We start from the raw sequence: 18,161 nt of genomic DNA on the forward strand, positions 1-18,161 counted from the left end.
AGAGTTCAAATATATTTTTGCATTCAAAATTTTTTTTTCTTTGATTGAAAAGTTTGTTTTAATTTTTGATTGAAGTGACGTTTTTTTATTTTTATAAAAAATATATTTTTTGATTGAAGCAACCTTTTTTTTATTGAATGATAAAGAAACAAATCTCCCTTCACAGATTATCAAGTTTATTAAAATAATCCTAGTTTTAGTGCGCTATCCAGGAACATCCACATGGTGGCACTCTTACCCCGATATTAATCCGAACTTTGACTCGCTACCAACAGTCATATGAACATTAATCAGCTGTCGGTATGTTCGCTTGCAACATCACCAGTTATGTCACTATGCTGTGGTGAAGGAGCGACACCGCTTTAAAAACTTCAAAGTGAACGTTTCCGGCGCTCGCGCGTCAGGCGTGATGTTTTTAGCAAACGCAGTAATAATAGCCGTCCGTGTCCCACATTAGATAGAGCGTCTCAGCTTGCCAAAGCGTCTCGCGCAGATATAAACATTCATCACCTGCATGATGTTATGTGGCAATTTAGCGCGTGCGTCACGTCACCAGAAGTAAACCTTTAATGATCGGCTGCTGCAGGAGGAAAAACTCCCTCTCTGTAACCAACTCCAGCCTGAGTCCCTTCTCCATGATCCTCTTAAACAGAGTCCAGCAGGGGAAGCCATGCTTTCCTTTCATTCCCTCTCCAGGATCTGCAGCAGGACAGGTTAATAGTGGCAACGCATGCGTGCGCAAAGAAAACATGGAACAGAGGAAAACTGAGATGCTGCGCTGAATGAGGAAGAGGAGCTCTATGGGGCTTGACTTAAATAAATAAATAAAAAAAGACATTTTTTCCTCTGTGGTGGTTTTAATATCAGTCAGAACCTGTTTGCTTTCTGCTGTAGAAGCAGCAGCGCTGTGGATTCCCTGTTTATCGGATTTCTCTTCCTCAGAGCTGGAAATCACAATGCGCAAAACCTGACGGGATTAAACATATCTGCCAAAAACTGTCAGTTTCAAGAACCTGAAGATCTGATTTCTCTCTCTTTTTTTATTTGCCTCCCTACAACCTGCGGTAAACTTTTCCTCTCCCCGGCTCTCCCCCCTGCTCCCTTCCCCTCTCTGGGTGACATCTCAGCGGGATTCCTATGAAGCCAAGCCTCGGGTGACTGGACTGTGCGTGGATTTTCATCTGCTCCCAGAAGGACATCATGTGGACTCCCACGGAGGACGAGAAAATCGGCGTGGGTGAGTAAAAATAACATTTATTTTTTAAAATCCACCTATGTTGTGTTCTGAATGTTTGTCTAAATTATTTAAAAACACCAGCACTAACTGTCAAACAGATGACTGTCATGCTGCAGAGTCAGGTATTTCCATCCACTACAATACTTCTCCCTTCTTTTATGTTGGCTGTGAGCATTTTCTCTTAAATAGGTAGTTGCCTATCTGGGGCAATCAAAAGTAGACTATTACACTTTGCTTTATGTTTCTACATATCCAGCAGAACAGTACAAGTCTTTGCACTTTTGCTTTCATGGTCTCCTTCAGGAGATCATGTAAGAATCCTGCAGTGGGCTGTCTGTCTTAGATGCAGTGTAAGACAGGCTGAGTTGTAGACCTCAGAAACCCTGATAAATGCCTCAATATACAGTAAATCTGGAAGGACAATAAAAGGAGCCAAAGGATGGTACATCAATCTGTGACCACAGCAGACCAGAAGCGATCTATCAGGCTGGATTGTGTTGTGGTGGGATCTCAGTTAATTGTTTTAGAGGACTTTATTTAGGGGACTGTAGGCAATAATCAGCAGTTTACTTTTTCTCTCCTTCTTGTCTTCTGTTATTCCCTCACATCAGTTAATCTCTTTAATCCTTGAAAGCACCCTCTGACTAATATTTCTTTTTTTAATGTTGTGTTTAATAAATTTATTAATTGCAGTTTCATTGAACTTCCAAATGAACAGACCAAAAGTTAGTGAACTTTTCATAAAAACTTTGATCTATTATTAGTTGTTCTTTGTTTTAAACACATCAGATATTTCTATACAATACATCTTATAAGCAGGAATATCATCCATGTTTTCCTTGATGATTATAAGGTCAGATAACTTTTGTCTTTGGTTTGATTATTCTTTAAAAAACAGTTTTTTTATAAACACTATTTTAAAATATTGTTCCAGTTAACCATAACAGCATTACAGATGTTCAGTGCTTCCTTTCCACAACATCCAAAACTTGAGATCTGTTGATTGTGGACGCCTTCTGAGTGCAGAGATGTTGGACAGACCACTTGCCACTGTTACACACAAACTAACCACTAACACACTGTATTTCAGTGTAGTGCCGTGCTCTTGTGTTGTTCAGGAGAAACCACTCCGACGGGGGTGACAGTAGCGTTGGATGTAGGAGTTTGCATTGTAATCCAAGGGTTGATGGTTCAAGCCCTGTCTCTGGCTATAAGTGTCCTTTGGAAAGACACCTCAACTGTATTGCCTACTCATGGTGTGGTCTGTCAGTGAGCCCCAGGGCAGCTGTGGCTACTATGTAGTTTTTCACCATCAGAGTGTAAGCGTGAATGACTGAATGTAGTGTAAAGTGCTTTGGTCAAGTCTCCTGACTTGAAAAAGTGCTATATAAGTACAGACCATTTTACCTTTCTTCTGGGTCTCTGCTTTATTTGTTTCAAGGTTTGACATGTTGTGGTTCAGACATGTTATTGTGTATAGCCTACCTTGGTTATAAAAAGTGCTTATTTGAGCTTCTGATGGTTTTCTGTCATCTTCAACTAGTGTCCTAATCCTCCTTTGACATCATCTGTTTTTTAGGGCCAATCTCCCAATAGATTGTTCTAAGAAACAATCCCAGCTGATGGGCAGTGAAGTATGCAGACCTGTCTGTCTGGCATTAATAACCATGCCAAGTCAATGCCATTTGCCCTATCCTGTACTGTAATTGGAAGGGCAAGTGTGTTTTTTTTCAGTTCATTTGACCACAGTTTGTAATGAAGGTGCTGGGAAGTGCACGTTAAAAATAGTCTTTAATTTTCGTTCCCAGTGCTGTGGTCGTAGCCGTAGTCCTCATCTAAAGCTGTGCTTACACTGTGCGTTTTTTTTACCCTTTTCGGGGTCGTGCGAGAATTTTCCGATCAGGCTGACTTTCAGCCTGATAGTGCGTCGTGTAGTTTACAGGGGGTAATGAGGGGCGATCAGCCTCTTACGGCCACCTCCCGATCAGGAATTGTGAGGTCTGGAGAAAATCAAACACGTTTGTCATGGGCAAATCACTCAGTGGGTACTATGCGCAAACAAGACTCTTCTTTTTCTTCTTCCAGATGTAAACACAGAAGCATGACGGGGGTGCGAGTGAAATTGAGTTCTCTCAGTAAAATTGACAAACCGTAGTAGCCACGTTTGCACTTTATCTTCGTCCAAATGCATCGCCTCCTTTTCTTTTTAAGGCTTTCAGCACAATATTGCACAAATTGCACAGGATGGATTCGAACATGGGTTGGCCGAGTCGAGGACTAAGGCCTCAGTGCATGGGTCGTGGGCGCTAACCACTGCACCACCAAAGTACACCCCCCAATGTGGTTATTAGATGTAAAGTGTGAGCAGGTAGATCGCATCAGAGCGTCGTGCTACACATAGATTGTGAGCTGTGAACTCACACTGTACGACGAAACCTTGCGGTTTAGTCATACAGTATGAGCTGTAGCTGCATGCAACGATTGAAAAAAATGTGTACGCCCGGCTTAGTTCCATTTGTTTCTCTCTCTGTGCAGCTGGGAATTCTAGATTTAGTTGTGCTAAAAGTTTCTGCTGTTCAAGACCAAATCAAGACTTCTCCAAAGTTTCCTTACCAAGTGCCTTTAAACTGCATTTCCTCAACATTCATTTTAGCATAGTCATTCAGTTTCTAACAAACACCTAAAAAAAAAAGTCTTAGAATATTTCCTCATTAACTGAGACCACCCATGCAGACATGAACTTGGAGAGTCCAACAACATTTGCATAAGTGCTTTAAATGAGGTGACAGACCCCCAGCCTCTCCAAACCCTGGAGGTCAGAGCCATTGATTGACAGTTGGTTGGATCGTTCCAACTGACCAATTAAGGGGGGGGAGAGTCTACACCAGTATGTGCTGTGGGAGGAAGCAAGACTCTCCTGACAGGAAGTCGATGTGGGGAATCATGACTCCAGCACTCGGTTAATTGGAAACAAACATTAGCTGAATCTGAATGAGACTTTGTAGCTGCACCCCCACCCTGCTTTTTTCACCCCAGCCATAGTTTCCTGCTATGTTTTTATTTTTTTCTCTCTAGCCTGGACAATCCCATGCTTTACAAAGTATTGATCGACATCTCTATAGAGTCATTTGTGTCGGGACAGCTTGTGATATTTTATCATAAATATTTTGATGAAGTTGTTCTTTCTGATCGCAGAATCCTGCATATCATATGTAGCTTGCAGCAGACATTTTGTTTCATCTCTCCTCTGATTCTTTTTTTTCTCGTTAACATTGATAATTGAAGTTACCCAAAAGCAAAGACATCCGAAGGACTGAGCACAGGGAGTAAACAAATCCTTTAAAACCTCTTGGCTGGAAACTGGTATCATTGTTTTCCTGAAAATGTTTTTCTGTAGCCTTTGGTAATCCAAGCATTTGTGATTTTTGCAGGATAACGCTCTGCATACCAAGGCAAGAAGAGTGGTAACTCATAGAGGCGTTCCAATGGAGTTGGGATGACTAGTGCCTCGTTGTAGAAAACAGCTATTCAGCTGCATGAATGCAGCTTTGTGGCCCCCATAGAGGTTCCTGAATACAGCTTCACCTCCCCCAGGGCTGCACTGCACACTGCTCAGTTCTCACACTCGACACATAACACAAACAGACGAACGGATAGATCGAGAAAGAACTGGACATGTGGAGTGATGTCGGATATGTACATGTATCTAATCTAGCTTGGAAATATCACACCAATGCCGCTTTAGGAATAATGTTGCACTTGATTTAGAGGCTTCATCTCTTCTGCTTTATAATCAACTTATTTGTAGGATTCAGAATATAAATCTCACTCACCTCCTTTACTGAAAACAAGTTGAGATGATATTAAAACCAACGCCCCAGCTGAGAGGATTTTAAACCCACACAATAAGACTCCAGCCTACCAGCTGGGCCGCTCTCAGAACCTTCTTGTTATGAGCTGAAACCGTGCCAAACGCTGGACCGCCCTGTCAGCTGATGACAGACATGCTGAAGAATTTCTGCAGGCATAAACCAACAAACTCTGTTTAAATTGGGTCAATGAACTGATGTGTAAATGATGTTCCTGATTCATGTAATGTTTGTGCTGTGTTGTTTTTTTTCCTAGACCAACTTTTCCCATTTCTTATCCTGTGCTCAACTGTGACTTATTGTTGTGTCCTTTTAGATTAGAGCAGCTCCAATAGCAGACTACAGATGGTGCCATTATTAGACGTCTCCCTAGACAGTGAAGCACTCTGTCAGACATTTCATAACCACAATTAAACCACTCTTCTTATGCAAATCAGGGTCGGACTTTTATGATGAATCACAAACTTAACTGTAATTCAGTGAAAACATTGATGTATAATGCAGCATGATGTCATGTTACTGGGTTTGAGTAATGGCCTTAATTGGGCCTACAGATGTTGGCACCCCTGGTGAAGATGAATAAAAGGCTTTTGAATTAATTCATGCAAATTAATTAGTTTCTTTTTGCCATTGGCACTAATATTTTTTACCCCTGCTGTTACTTTGGCAATTTTGGTTTCACGGTCTGCTGCAAGAGGTGACGTAAGAGTCTTACAATAGACTATCCTTCTTAAAAGAGCTTCAGCGTGAGGCAGGCTAATTTGTAGACCCCAGGAGCCCTGGTATCAGCTTCAATATAGAGTCAAACTGGAGGAAAGGAAAAAGAGGGAAGGAAGCAATGGGTAGGAGTGATCTGTGACCACAGCAAGGATCTATCAGACTGTATTGTGTTGCGGTGGATTTATGGTTAATTATTCCAGGGGACTTTATTTAGAGGACTTAAGGCAGATGGTGCCATTAAGAGATTCCTCCCCAGACAAGGAAGTGCTCTGTCAGACATTCCATAAGCATATATGTTGTTGTGCAAATCAGGATTGGACTTCTATGATAAATGACTAACTTGGATGTCAGTTAGTGAAAACATTGCTGCATGAAGCAGCTTGATGTCATGTTGCTGGCTTTGAGTGAAGGCTAAAATTGGTCCTACAGATGCCGGCAATCCTGTTAAAAATGAATTAAATACTTTTGAAACATCCAGTTTAAAACAAAATACTAATATTTTTTTTACTGTGAGTGGCACAATTAAATGCAACCCTGCTGTTAAAACTGTGCACATGCTCTCTGTTGCCAATAGGATTAGCAATTATTCTTCCCCTGTAACATTTCAAATGATTGGAGCAACAAGAGAATGGTATCTTCCATCGTTCTTCTTTGCAAAGTAACTTCTGATCATCAGTAGTCCTGACTCCAACTTTGCTATCTTTGCTCTTTCAGTAAAAGCTGTAGAATTCAGCAAATTTTCTGTCAGGATAACATTTATGTGTTAATTTATGCTTACATTTCATATCTTTACCATGTTTAAACACATTCATAATGAGCCATTGTCAGTCTGTCTAAGAGATTGACAGTTTTTTGTTTTAACTGTGGTATTGACTAGGTTTAAATACCAGGAACTTTAACAAGATTCTTGAAGTGCTTGGAAGAGGAAAGAGCCCTCAGCCTTTCGGTTCCTCCACCATGCTAAACAAGTGCTTTTCATATTTGTTTAACTTAAAAAACCTCCTTGGAAATTTCTTCCTCAACACTTTTTTCTAATCTCATCTGAGCAATGCAAAAAGTTTTAGTAAAAATCCCTGTAGAGCTCAGAAAACCTCAAAATCTAAAATTTTTGAAGACAGGAAAAAGTTTTCTAGCATCCACTGGTCTGTTGCAGAGAGGGTTTTCACATCACCTGGTAAACTCAAAGATGCTTTATTTATTTATTTATTTATTTAAACATCCTGGTCCTTTTAATGTCATGTCATGTTTCCGCTCCTGAATTCTTTAATTAAAGGTTTGAATCTAAACTTTCCATTTTGAGATGGTCCTACTGTGACACAGCTGAATTTAAATGAAGTATTTCTACACATCTTTACCTGCAGTGGTAATACATTTCTGCTTCTATATTTCTGCTTAAGGACGTCTGCTAATTTTTGACTTTTTGTTTTGCATACTTTTATATGTAATTCTGTATTGTACCATATTCATCTTCACCAGCTTAAACAGTTTTCGCAGATGGTGTTAAACTACGACTGTGATGTCCTCCATTGCATTATAGCCATTACAGGGATATTAGAGCCATTAGGGTACAGAGCAGCTGTTTGTGTGTGTGTGTGATTTTGTTTTCTGAGCTTTATGTCCCAGTTTAACTTTTGATTTAGAAATAAACATTTGGGATTTCATTATCAATGTGTTTCATAATTTTTTGTGTGTGTGTCCTACCTTAAGCAGGATTAATCTTTTTATGCTTATTCATGCTCTTTAATCCCAACTTTAATGGAAAAGCTTAGAAGTACCCATAATGCTCTTTTTTTCTTATGAACAGGATTAATTTAGCTAAAAATAAAATAAAACCATATTTATTAGTGTGCAGTTTTGCATCCATTTACAGCTTAATGAAAGGGAGCCCTGTCTGCTGTGTCATGATAAACTGAACTGTGTTTGAACTTGGAATTTGTTGAACAGTCACTCTGAGGCATGTTACTGCTTCTCATGGCCATCGGTGTTTAGTGACCCAGATGTACAGCTTTATTCATTAGAAATTGCTGTCATAAAAGAAAATTCTCAGAGGAGGGGAAACACTTAATTAGTAAGAAATAGCAGATTTCCCCTGACATAATATAACAAGGTGAGTCTTCCATAGTTTCAATTAAGATTTTTAAAATAAAGCAGTTAAAATTGATGCCAGCGACTGGCTCAGACATACTTGGCATTAAAAGAAAAAATAATATTTTTGTTTTTTATTTTACAGTAGTTGAAAGAGCCTTTTAGGACTCGTCCACTCTGAGGCTGGAGTCTATCTACAAAGGTATTTTATATTTGATTTAAACTGACTTGTATTATTTTGTCGATTAGGCTAGTCATGTTCTGGTTTCTGTAGAAAATAATTATCAAAACAAGCCCCACAAGTGGAAAAATTTCAAAACACTGTTGTTTCTTTGTGTACACTCAAACTGTACATTTTCTTAAATGATGACGTCGTAGCTCTGTCTTTCACTGTGAGCCAAATGTCCCTAGAACTAGGCCATATGGCCTATACATCTTAGTATCAAATTTTGTGGAACTATTGTGATAACGATACATTTGATGATAAAAACACTCCTCATTAATTCTGTGAAGTCGTTTTTAGGTAACTGTATAGCTGAATGCCACAAATTTAGGCTAGGCTTCTTCAGGACAAAAGTTACATAATGAAGTGAGTTTTATATCACAATACATTCCGTAGTAACAGCATTGATCATATTATTAAAATGTACCATTGCCCCAATGGGTGGGAACATTTTAGGAAGTAAGGTATTGAAAATAAAAATCACTATTCACCCATTTTTGTTTCTTTATCATCTCTAATTCTAGCTTATTGTTTATGTGACAAATATAAATTGTTATCATGACAATTTTAATTTATTACCATAAAGATAAATGACAAGATAAATTCCCACCACTACCCCTCACTTTCACAAACAAGCCACATTGCTAAGTGTTTTGTTCATCCATCCCTCTATTTTCTTCCGCTTAGTCCTTGTCAGTGTCGTGGTGGGGCTGGTGCCTATCTCCAGCTGTCTATGGGCGAGAGGCGAGGTACAACCGCTGGACAGGTGGCCAGTCTGTCACAGAGCAAAACAGAGACACACAAAGACACACAACCATTCACATACACACCCGCCTAAGGAGAATTTTGAGAAGCCAATTAACCTAACAATCATGTTTTTGGACTGTGTGAGGAAGCTGGAGTACCCGGAGAGAACCCACACATGATCAGTGAGAACATGCAAACTCCATGCAGAAACATCTGGCCAGGAATCGCACCCAGAACCTTCTTGCTGCAAGGCAACAGTGCTACCCACTGCGTTAGCCTGCAGCTTGTTTTGTGTTCATGCTAAAGCTAATACTGGCCTTGTTATGGCCATTAGCAACATTTTCAGATTCTTCATTTCCAGATCACCTGCATCACACGCTGTGTCCCCATGTAAAGGTCACAATGAACACGGGCAGATGTCTCAGTCTTATCTCCCCATCATGTTACTGTTACTGTTTAGTAGCATTCCCAGTTTTTATTTTTTTGCATGTTTCCATGGTAATGTCACAACGCCACCAATGGGCCTGGCATATCTATTAAAGCGTTTATTGTGGAGCTCTGTCCTCTCTTGCAGACATGTTTTCTTAATTTCTCATGGAAATTTATGGTGTTTATCTTAATGTGGATAGGACCTTACTTCAGCATTGTCATTGTTTCCATAAGAGTGTGAAAAGTAAAGTTTTTCATTGTTTCCTAATGAGCTTCAACCCTTGTTGGATTTGAAGATGCTTACAAGGCTGTAAACAAGTCAGGGTAAGGTTCTCTAGTATTTACAACTGGAGGCTGTCTCTGTTATGTTACCTACACAACAGTAGCTGCACTACTTTCAATAGTAACGTAAGAAGATACAGAAAGATCTCTACTCTTATGAGTATAATTAGTGACAAGTAGGCTAAAAAGGAAATAAAAGGAAATTTTAATAGTGATACTGTATGATATAATGGTGCTTAAAAGACAATTAATTAAATCAGCTAAATGGTTTTAGAAAGAAAAAAAACAAAGACATTTGAGTTTGGACACAAAACATAATTTGAATAATTTAGAGATAAGTGCCTTTTTTATTTTTAAACACCTATGTAGTCCTGCTTTGTAAGCAGTACCTAGCAAGCTGTCAGAGTCTTCAAGCCACACTTAAGATGGATCATTGAATTTGGAGAATATATTATGCTGACATAACAACGTAGAAAGAAAAACACGTAGAAGCTTTTCCGCCATGCAGTCTGCCATGTCAGCTGCTGTCCATGGTACTGACATTCATTCCAGTTCATATTTTTTAGTTTAGGACTGGTCTTTTTTTTCCAATCTATGCCTTCACTTTTTATGTTTTTAACCCCTCCTACCTAAACTGGCAGTCATGAGGATGCTGCAGGATTTTCACAAATCACAAAGTGTTGTGTAGTTCCCGCTCTGTTCTTTCACCATCTGTAGGGGCAAAGCTGAGACCACAATCAACCTAAAGCCTTCACTGTTTTCCCACATTAGAACGGGCAAGTGGGGCATAACACCAAAGAGACAGGAGAGGATTATGGGCAGAGCAGCTGGCCTTAAGAGCTTAATGAACCTTAGTGATGGGTGGTGACGTTCTGTAATTGCTTTCCTTTTTGATGATGAAATTATTTACACATCAATGGAACATTGCCAAGCTTGTCACTGAATCCAAGTGCTCCATGCTGGTGTTAATATAAGGGGATCTGTGAATTAACAGGACAGAGTTGATTTCTGGAATATCTTGGTTTATTTAGCTGGTTTCATGTTTGCTTAAATACACGCTGAATACATTTCCTCTGTTTGTTTATCTGTTGTTGTTTTTCTGATCGTGATCAAGAAGTGAGTGCACACCATTTATATGCTTTTTTTATTTTTATTTTTTTTTATGCCATACAGATACACCATCATGCTTAATTGTAGATCTTATTTTGGATTGTGTTAACATTTGAGACTTAAATTCCACCTCTGGTGCTGGAATGTTGTCTGACTCATTCGCTCTTTGTCTTTCTCATTCCTTTTTGCCTTTGATTAAATGCGTCTGAAATCTCAGTCTCTTAAAAAAAACAAAAAACAAAACTAAACCATACCAGCTTGAATCTTGAAAAAGAATGATAATCAAAATTATTTTGGTTAAGGTAGACATAATATACGTATTGGATTTAAAACATTCGTCGTTCTCTATGCACCAAATAAGAAGCAAGACAGATGATGGAAAATTCATTGTTGTTAATTGTTTATTTGAAGTCTAAGACAATGGTCCTCGACTAGAAAAGGTGGAGACAGTCTCTTTCTCAAAAGGAAGACTCCATCTGTCTTTGCGTCTCACTAAGGATGAAGTGAGAGCTGGAAGATTTAGCCTCGCAACTGCGAGAAATCAGACAAAATACATGAGTAGAACTTTTTTTTTTTAGATAATAACAAAGTTGTAAATACTAAAGTAATATTCCATAGTTCACTTTAAGAAAGCCGCTGATCATCACACTGGGTTCTTGTTTGGATGTGGGCTTCATCACCCCGCTGTGGGAGTTTGCGTGTGTGGGTCACTGATAGTGTTTGTGTGGCTGGAGGAAAGTTCTGCGGTTGTTATGGTTACTCTCAGTTTCCGCAGACACCTTGGTAGGACGGGTTGCACAATTGCCATAACAACAAGCCAACTTCTCAGCTTTCATTCAGAAAAGAGTAGTGCATCATAAACAGTCCTGATTACTCTCAACACTAAAACATATTGCTTTAATATGACCACTTATTTCAAAAGCTGACAGCTGAGACTCGCATACGTAGTTATGATATATCAGTCATATTGTGTTGGTGGACTGAACACTGTATGTGTGACTAACCCACAGTCTTTATATAGATCTGATTTGTTTCAGATTCTAAGTGTATTCTTGAAGTTATTTCTGTATTCCAGAGACCTAAACAGCATTTTTTATTAAGACTAGTTGATGCTGATACAAGAGTGGTTGTTTTCTGTTGCATGCAAAGGAACTTTATTATTTGCTGAAGCAGTTAAACAAAATAAAAGTGCCCCAATCAAATTGTTTGTGAAGATTAGAAAAATGAATTCATATAATTGAAACTTGACAAGCAAATTTATAAGACTGGTTTCTATTGTTTTGGTTATTGGTTAAATAAATAAATAAAAAACTAAATCAAGGGATCTGACTATATGATTTACTTTATCGGATGGGAAGTCTACAGTCTAACTCAAAATGCAAACAAAGCATAAAAGAGATACAGAATTCATTCATCATAAGAGATCTATGCCTCGATTGGTTGATTAGCTGTTCTGGTAGAAATAAAAATGACAGAAGCATAAATCAGCTTTCATTGAGCAGGTTGGAATTATTGAACAAAATTAATTGGTTCAGTTTGGCAACTTTTTTTCAAAAGAATATTTCTGCAGAAAAGACAAGCTGGAGTTAGACTGTTCTGCATGAGTAAAAAAAAAAACAAGTCTGCCTGAGATAATTTATTGTAGGCGGTCTTGGTGAAAATGGGAGAGTTGGGATGATTTTTCTAATTATTACCTCAGAGACCTGAGTGGTTCGTCCCTTAAAAGGCCTGAAGAGAAACATCAAGGCTGCTGTCCCCTTTCACACCTTAAAGGACTCACTCTTCTCTGAAATTCATTTTCTTTGAAAATGCTAGGAGCGCTTGACTAATGCTTAGCAAGTCCTTGGAAAAATGTTAAGTGTGTTTAGTAATCATGACCTTTTTCTCCACATAACTCAAGTAACTTGGCAGTAATTTGCAAAAAAGATCTAAGAGAGCCAACATTTTCTCAGCCTGCCAGTTTCCATTTGTTCTGTTCTGCTACCGGCGCTTGCTTCCTCTGATGGGACGGGATCCAAACACCAAGCTAGGATTCAAAGAAATGGTTTCATCTATTTTCAACTCGTATAGTAAAACCGAGTTCAAATCTGGCTTGTTGTTTTCTCACACGAAAGGGACTAATCTCTTTATAATAGTACAATCTTCATTTAAAATGTTCATCTTTAAAACCTAAATCTTAAATCCTTTTTTATTAATTTTTTATTTTAGCTTTTTATGCCCCTTTGCTCAGTTTTCTCACAAGTAAAGAAAATGAGTCATCATTTGTTTCCAACGTCTGAGCTTTGTTTCCTGAAATGCAAAGCCTGCGTGTCTCTGTGTATTGATTAGTGGATAAAATAAACCTCCAAGTTTGACAGTCCGTCTGTGCTGCAGCGCTCTGTCTATGGTTTGCAGATTAAATTAGAGCATCTTCTTATGTAACCTGAGAATTTTTATAAGAAATTTATGGAGAAATATAAATGACCACCAATATCTTTCACAATTCCCTGATGTAGTACCTGTGATCGAAAGATGTGACGCCTTTTAACAATCTGGAAAAAAGTAGGGTGTGAAAATATTATTTCAAGACCTTATTCTTTCTATCTCTGGATTTTGTTAAATGATAGACAACAGCTGTGTTGTTTCTTCATAATATTATTTTTATTGCTATCATTTGTATTAGTTTTTAGTTTCTTTTTTGGGGGGGATTATTTTCTTTCAGTTGATTTTTGGGTGTTAAATTAATTTTTGCATTATTTGTAATCTATGCAACAATGATTTATTTTTTTTTTAATAAAAAGGATATCGGGAAAAAAAACAAAAAAACAACAAAAAACCTGCCACGGTACCGATGGATTAGTCTGCTTTAATATTAGATGTTTTTTTTTTGTGCAGCCCTATTGGTTGTACTTTCAGCAAGGTCAACAAAGATAAAAGATTGAACGAAATAAAATAAAATGTTTTAATAAAGGAAAGAATTCTCACTCAAAACTCAAAGTACTTTAAAATCCTTCAGTCCAGTCATACAATTATTCTTTGCTGCTTACTTCCTAACATGTGCTGCATAATCCAGCATCTACCATATATTCTGCAACTATTGTTGAATAAAATTAAGCTTAGGTCTTTCTTCATGGATAAGTCATTTTAACATATTAACACATTTGGATACAGAGGTGAGTTTAGCAGGTATTCATTCAGCCAGGCAGAATATGTACACAACATTTATTTCCAATGTTTTTCAATTAGTTTTCTTCATACTGAGGAAATAATGTTTTTTTTTACTGTTTATCTTCAAGGATATATATATATATATATGTATATATATATATATAAACAAAATTGTGATTGACACAGAAAGGCCGGGGGGCAGTGGTTGTTTCTCCACTACCTCTTTTTTTCCTCCTTGTCGTCTGTTAAGCTTTACCTCTATTTTTTACATGATTGTTTCCTCTCTGTTGGTTTTAGATTGTTCACTCTTTAAACTAAACAGTTTTTTCATTCCCCTGCTGTGTTCTTCCTCTCTTTCATCAATCTCTCACTCAGTGTAATGAATATTTAACGTAGAAATTCTATTATTAGACGTAATCGGCCCTCTGCTCCATCCATCATCGGGCTCAGCTTTCTGCTCTGTATGGTTTTTATGCCTTAGTTTTCAGACTGAGTTTGAGTTTCACATCGGGACCATTTATCATCTTCAAAAATGTTTTGGTTTTTATGGTTGAGAAATGCAGATTTTCATTGATTTATCTCAACATGGATCAGCTCTTATTTAACATTTTGTCAAATAGAAAAATGCTGCTGACTGTTAGAATTTTGTACTCGATGAAGAATTTGAATGCAGTGAATCTTTTTCAAAGTTAGACACCTTAATTCGACAGTGCTGTTTTTTCCTCATGAGTAGCACATTGTTAGCAGGTATGTTATGATTTTATAGTGTATCATTAGTATTCCATTGTATGGAACTGTGAGGAATTTGCACAAACCACTGAAATTTTCTTCATTTATTCCAAAAAAGTGTTAAAAAAAATATCAGCTTGGCCCCAAAGCAGAGGTCAACAAAACAGACTTCAATTCAGGTACTAACATAAAGAACTCAAGCACAAACTGACCTAACAAACAAGACATTACAGAAACTTAAATAGTGGCTGATTAGACCACTGTTGACACACAAGGGGGATAACTGACTAACAAACAAATAAACTTAATTAAGCAGATAAATACTGACCAGACACTTAGTACTTTTTAAATTGAACAAATTAACAAAACTACCCAAACTAAGAATATTTAAACAAATGATAAACAAATTTCCCTTCCCATTACAAATGGTGTGACCCGCTGAATAGCCTGCAATGATGCATTGAGAGGAAAGCTGGAGCTCATTGCCCTCAGCCCCCCCAGCAGCAGATCCAAAGGAAGCTGAACTCAAACAAAAATAAATTAATCAATTGCATCTTAACAAAAAACAAACAAACTGACAAATAAAGTTAACTGAATGTGTGCACTGCAAAAACTGAATGTGTGCACTGACTTAAAGTCAGGCTAATGAAAATATTTGAAATGTGCAACTCATTTTGAAAATGAAAAATATAAAATTTACCATGCAGCTTCAGAGTGTGACAGCAGGCCATCACAGGAACATTAAATCATTTGTGTTTTTTTTTCTCTTTTTTTCCTCAGCTTTTGTTGTCATTACACTGCCACAAGGGCAGAGCAATGAGACCAACTCTCTGCTTTTAACCCACCCCCTTGGGGAGCAGTGGGCTGCCATTGTGCAGTGTCTGGGGAGCAGTGTCTTAAGGTTTTTGCTGAGGGACCCAGAGTGGCAGTCTGTGGGAGTGGGGCTTGAACTCAGACCCTCAGGATTCCAAGCTTTATGTCCTAACCACTAGGCCACCACTCCTTGGTCTCCTTCCTTGATCAGCAAGGAAAGAGCTAATATGAGGAAGTAGGATCTTTGCTAGTACCAGTTCATTTAGATTTTCCTATCCTCTGCTAGGAGCTACACTTTTTCCCGTTATTCTTTGTGTGACATGATGTTTAGGCTCAGAATTGTGCCCATGGCTGCCATGAATAGTTCTATGCAAAAAGGTCCTGGCAGTTCTAGGCAGTTCTAGCTAGGACAAGGAAGCAAGATGGTTCCTAGTGGCAATGTGGTTAGCGTAGAGTCCTCCTGATGTTGTGACATATACTATGTGGCACCTTGTATGTTTTGGATTTGGTTGATCCCCCCCATGAAAACATGTTGGATCACAAAAGCCGTCTGTTGGAGGCACCTCATACATTTCAAATATAGAAACCAATTATTAATTATAAAAATAAAAGCATTAGAAATCCTTTGAGAATGAATGTGAGCTGTAAATGAATGTTACACTGACAGCATGAATACATTGCTTTAAAGTCAATCGAGCCAAGATCGGTAGTTCCTAAATATACATTAATATAAAAAGCCAAGTTGGGTAAAGCCCCAGAGCATCCTTCAAATGACTTTCAAACTTAGGACAGATGATTCATGGGTGTCCAAAGTCCGTCCCTCATGTAATGTTTTGTGGTTTGCATAACAAGCATTTATGAAGGAGCATTTAGTGAGTTCTGCTAAACAGCAGTTTTTTGTTTAAACCACAGCAACAAAAGAAAGACAAGACAAGACCTTAGAGACATCAGTAATTAAATCAATAGAAACATCAGCGTATTTTTCTGTTTTCAAGGTGCAGGTTAAAAGAGAAATATTGACTTTGCCGTTTCTAAGGAATGGGCTGCATCACGTCTAATTATTTGCCCAACATCTCTGATCCCAGGAAGCTCCTGTAACCCTGTTTTTATTAACAGCTTAGTTAAAGTTGCAATTTTGTTTAATTTCTTTGTGGCATATCCAATTTTCTAAATCTCACTGTTTTAATTTTTATTTGCCAAACTAACTTTCTGTTTATTATTTACACTTATTTATCTTTAAAAATTGCAGTGAGGCTTTTATTAGGAGAAAAATTAAACCAAATAGTTATAATACCAATACAATTTTAAATGGGTAAAAGGTTTTAGCTTAATTTCGATGGCAGGTATAGTAATTGTAGACCCATGCGAGTCTGAGGGGGATGTTATGTGGACCTGTGTGCCTGCTGTAATGCGTGTGGCCTTCAGGCTACCTTACATTCAGCGTCCCATTGAATTACAATAATGGGTTGGTAATAGGCCTCACTGTGCTTGAACATTTAAGGGGGGCTGTGCTATAGGTCAATGAGCTACTCTGGAGCCTATACAGCGCTGACAGTCTGTGGGTGAAATGGGTTTACTGTACCATTAAGGCTAATGGGTTAGTGCGACACCTAAAATATCTGTCCGGCTTCAGAGACTGCGACTATTGCAGAAGAAAAATGCACTGAAAGCCTTTTTTCATTTCAACTGAAAATGATGTGAATGGTTGTGTGTGTATTTTTTCTCCCTCTTCCATTTTCCACGTTATGCAGCTTTCAGGATGGAAAAAGTAACATTAGCGTTTATACTTTCACTGATATTTTTGCTCTTTTGTTCTCCAAGGATGGACTTTTGGGGGACCGTACAGCCCATCTACGCTGTAAAGTGTGTTTATTTTGGTGGAGAAGGAGAGATTTGTTTTAGTTTGGAACAGTGGGTGATGTACAGCAAGAAGGTCCTGGGTTTAAAACCTATACAGGACCTGTCTGAATGGTTGGATTTTCCTTTTCGCTAAGTTTTCTCTGAGTACTCTGGCTTCCCCTCACTGTCAAATAACAGGAAGCACGCATTCTACATTTTATTGCAAAAGTGTTCACAAACTTTAATCCTTTTATATTTTTTATTAACATTAAAACCACAAACTTCAAGATATTTTGGCAGCACATACTCTGAAGTATAAAAAAAATACATTTCTTAGAGCATTTCTAAAAGAAATCTAACAATCTTGGTCTGCATTTGTGTTCAGTTGCCTTCATTCTGATACCCCCACTAATGAAATCCAGTGCAACCTGTTTCCTTCTGAAGGCTAAATCGCACTGTGGATAGTTCACTTGTGTGTATTTCAATCTCAACATAGATGTGGTGTTCTCTGCAGGCCTCAGATTTGTTGGTGAATATAAATGAACAAAATGCATCATGAGGACCGAGGGACACATCTGCATTTTACTGGAAAGAAAGGGGAAGCACGACTGTCACATTTCCTGCAAACCAGAATCTGTAAGGTGCATTGAGGCTCGGTGTAGGGTTGCAAAAACATCTAATTACATATAAATCATTGAATAAGACCCTAAATACCAGTAATGTGTTTGTTTGTTGTTTAAGCAGAAAATAATTAATGAAGTCTTTAAGATGAGCTATAAAAGGCATTAAAACTTTTGAGCTAAGTTCTCTTTTGCCAAAATAGCCGATGTAGTTCGATAAAACGTTTTCAATCAAACCAAGTGGTCAAGATAAATTTTATTTAATTTAGCAAGGTTTGTGATTTTTTTTTTTTTTTTTGCACGCACCATAA

At 38.0% G+C, this 18,161-nt stretch overlaps 1 protein-coding gene across 5 annotated transcripts in view; it reads left to right on the forward strand.

Moving 5' to 3' along the window:
- Nucleotides 1-690: 690 nt before the first annotated feature.
- The window catches only part of dock3 (dedicator of cytokinesis 3), a 220,096-nt gene continuing 202,625 nt past the window's right edge, over nt 691-18,161 (forward strand). For 3 of the 5 annotated variants that reach the window (XM_015388015.1, XM_015388013.1, XM_015388016.1), the window contains exon 1: nt 692-1,237. In XM_015388015.1, coding sequence (XP_015243501.1) covers nt 1,201-1,237 — 37 coding nt within the window. In that variant the 5' untranslated portion in view covers nt 692-1,200. Of the gene's footprint in view, nt 1,238-18,161 lie in introns of all 5 variants that reach the window. The other 2 variants (XM_015388011.1, XM_015388012.1) reach the window with 1 other exon arrangement.

The sequence above is a fragment of the Cyprinodon variegatus genome, unplaced genomic scaffold (assembly GCF_000732505.1).
Source record: "Cyprinodon variegatus isolate N-32 unplaced genomic scaffold, C_variegatus-1.0 Scaffold411, whole genome shotgun sequence".
Classification (NCBI taxonomy): Eukaryota; Metazoa; Chordata; class Actinopteri; order Cyprinodontiformes; family Cyprinodontidae; genus Cyprinodon; species Cyprinodon variegatus.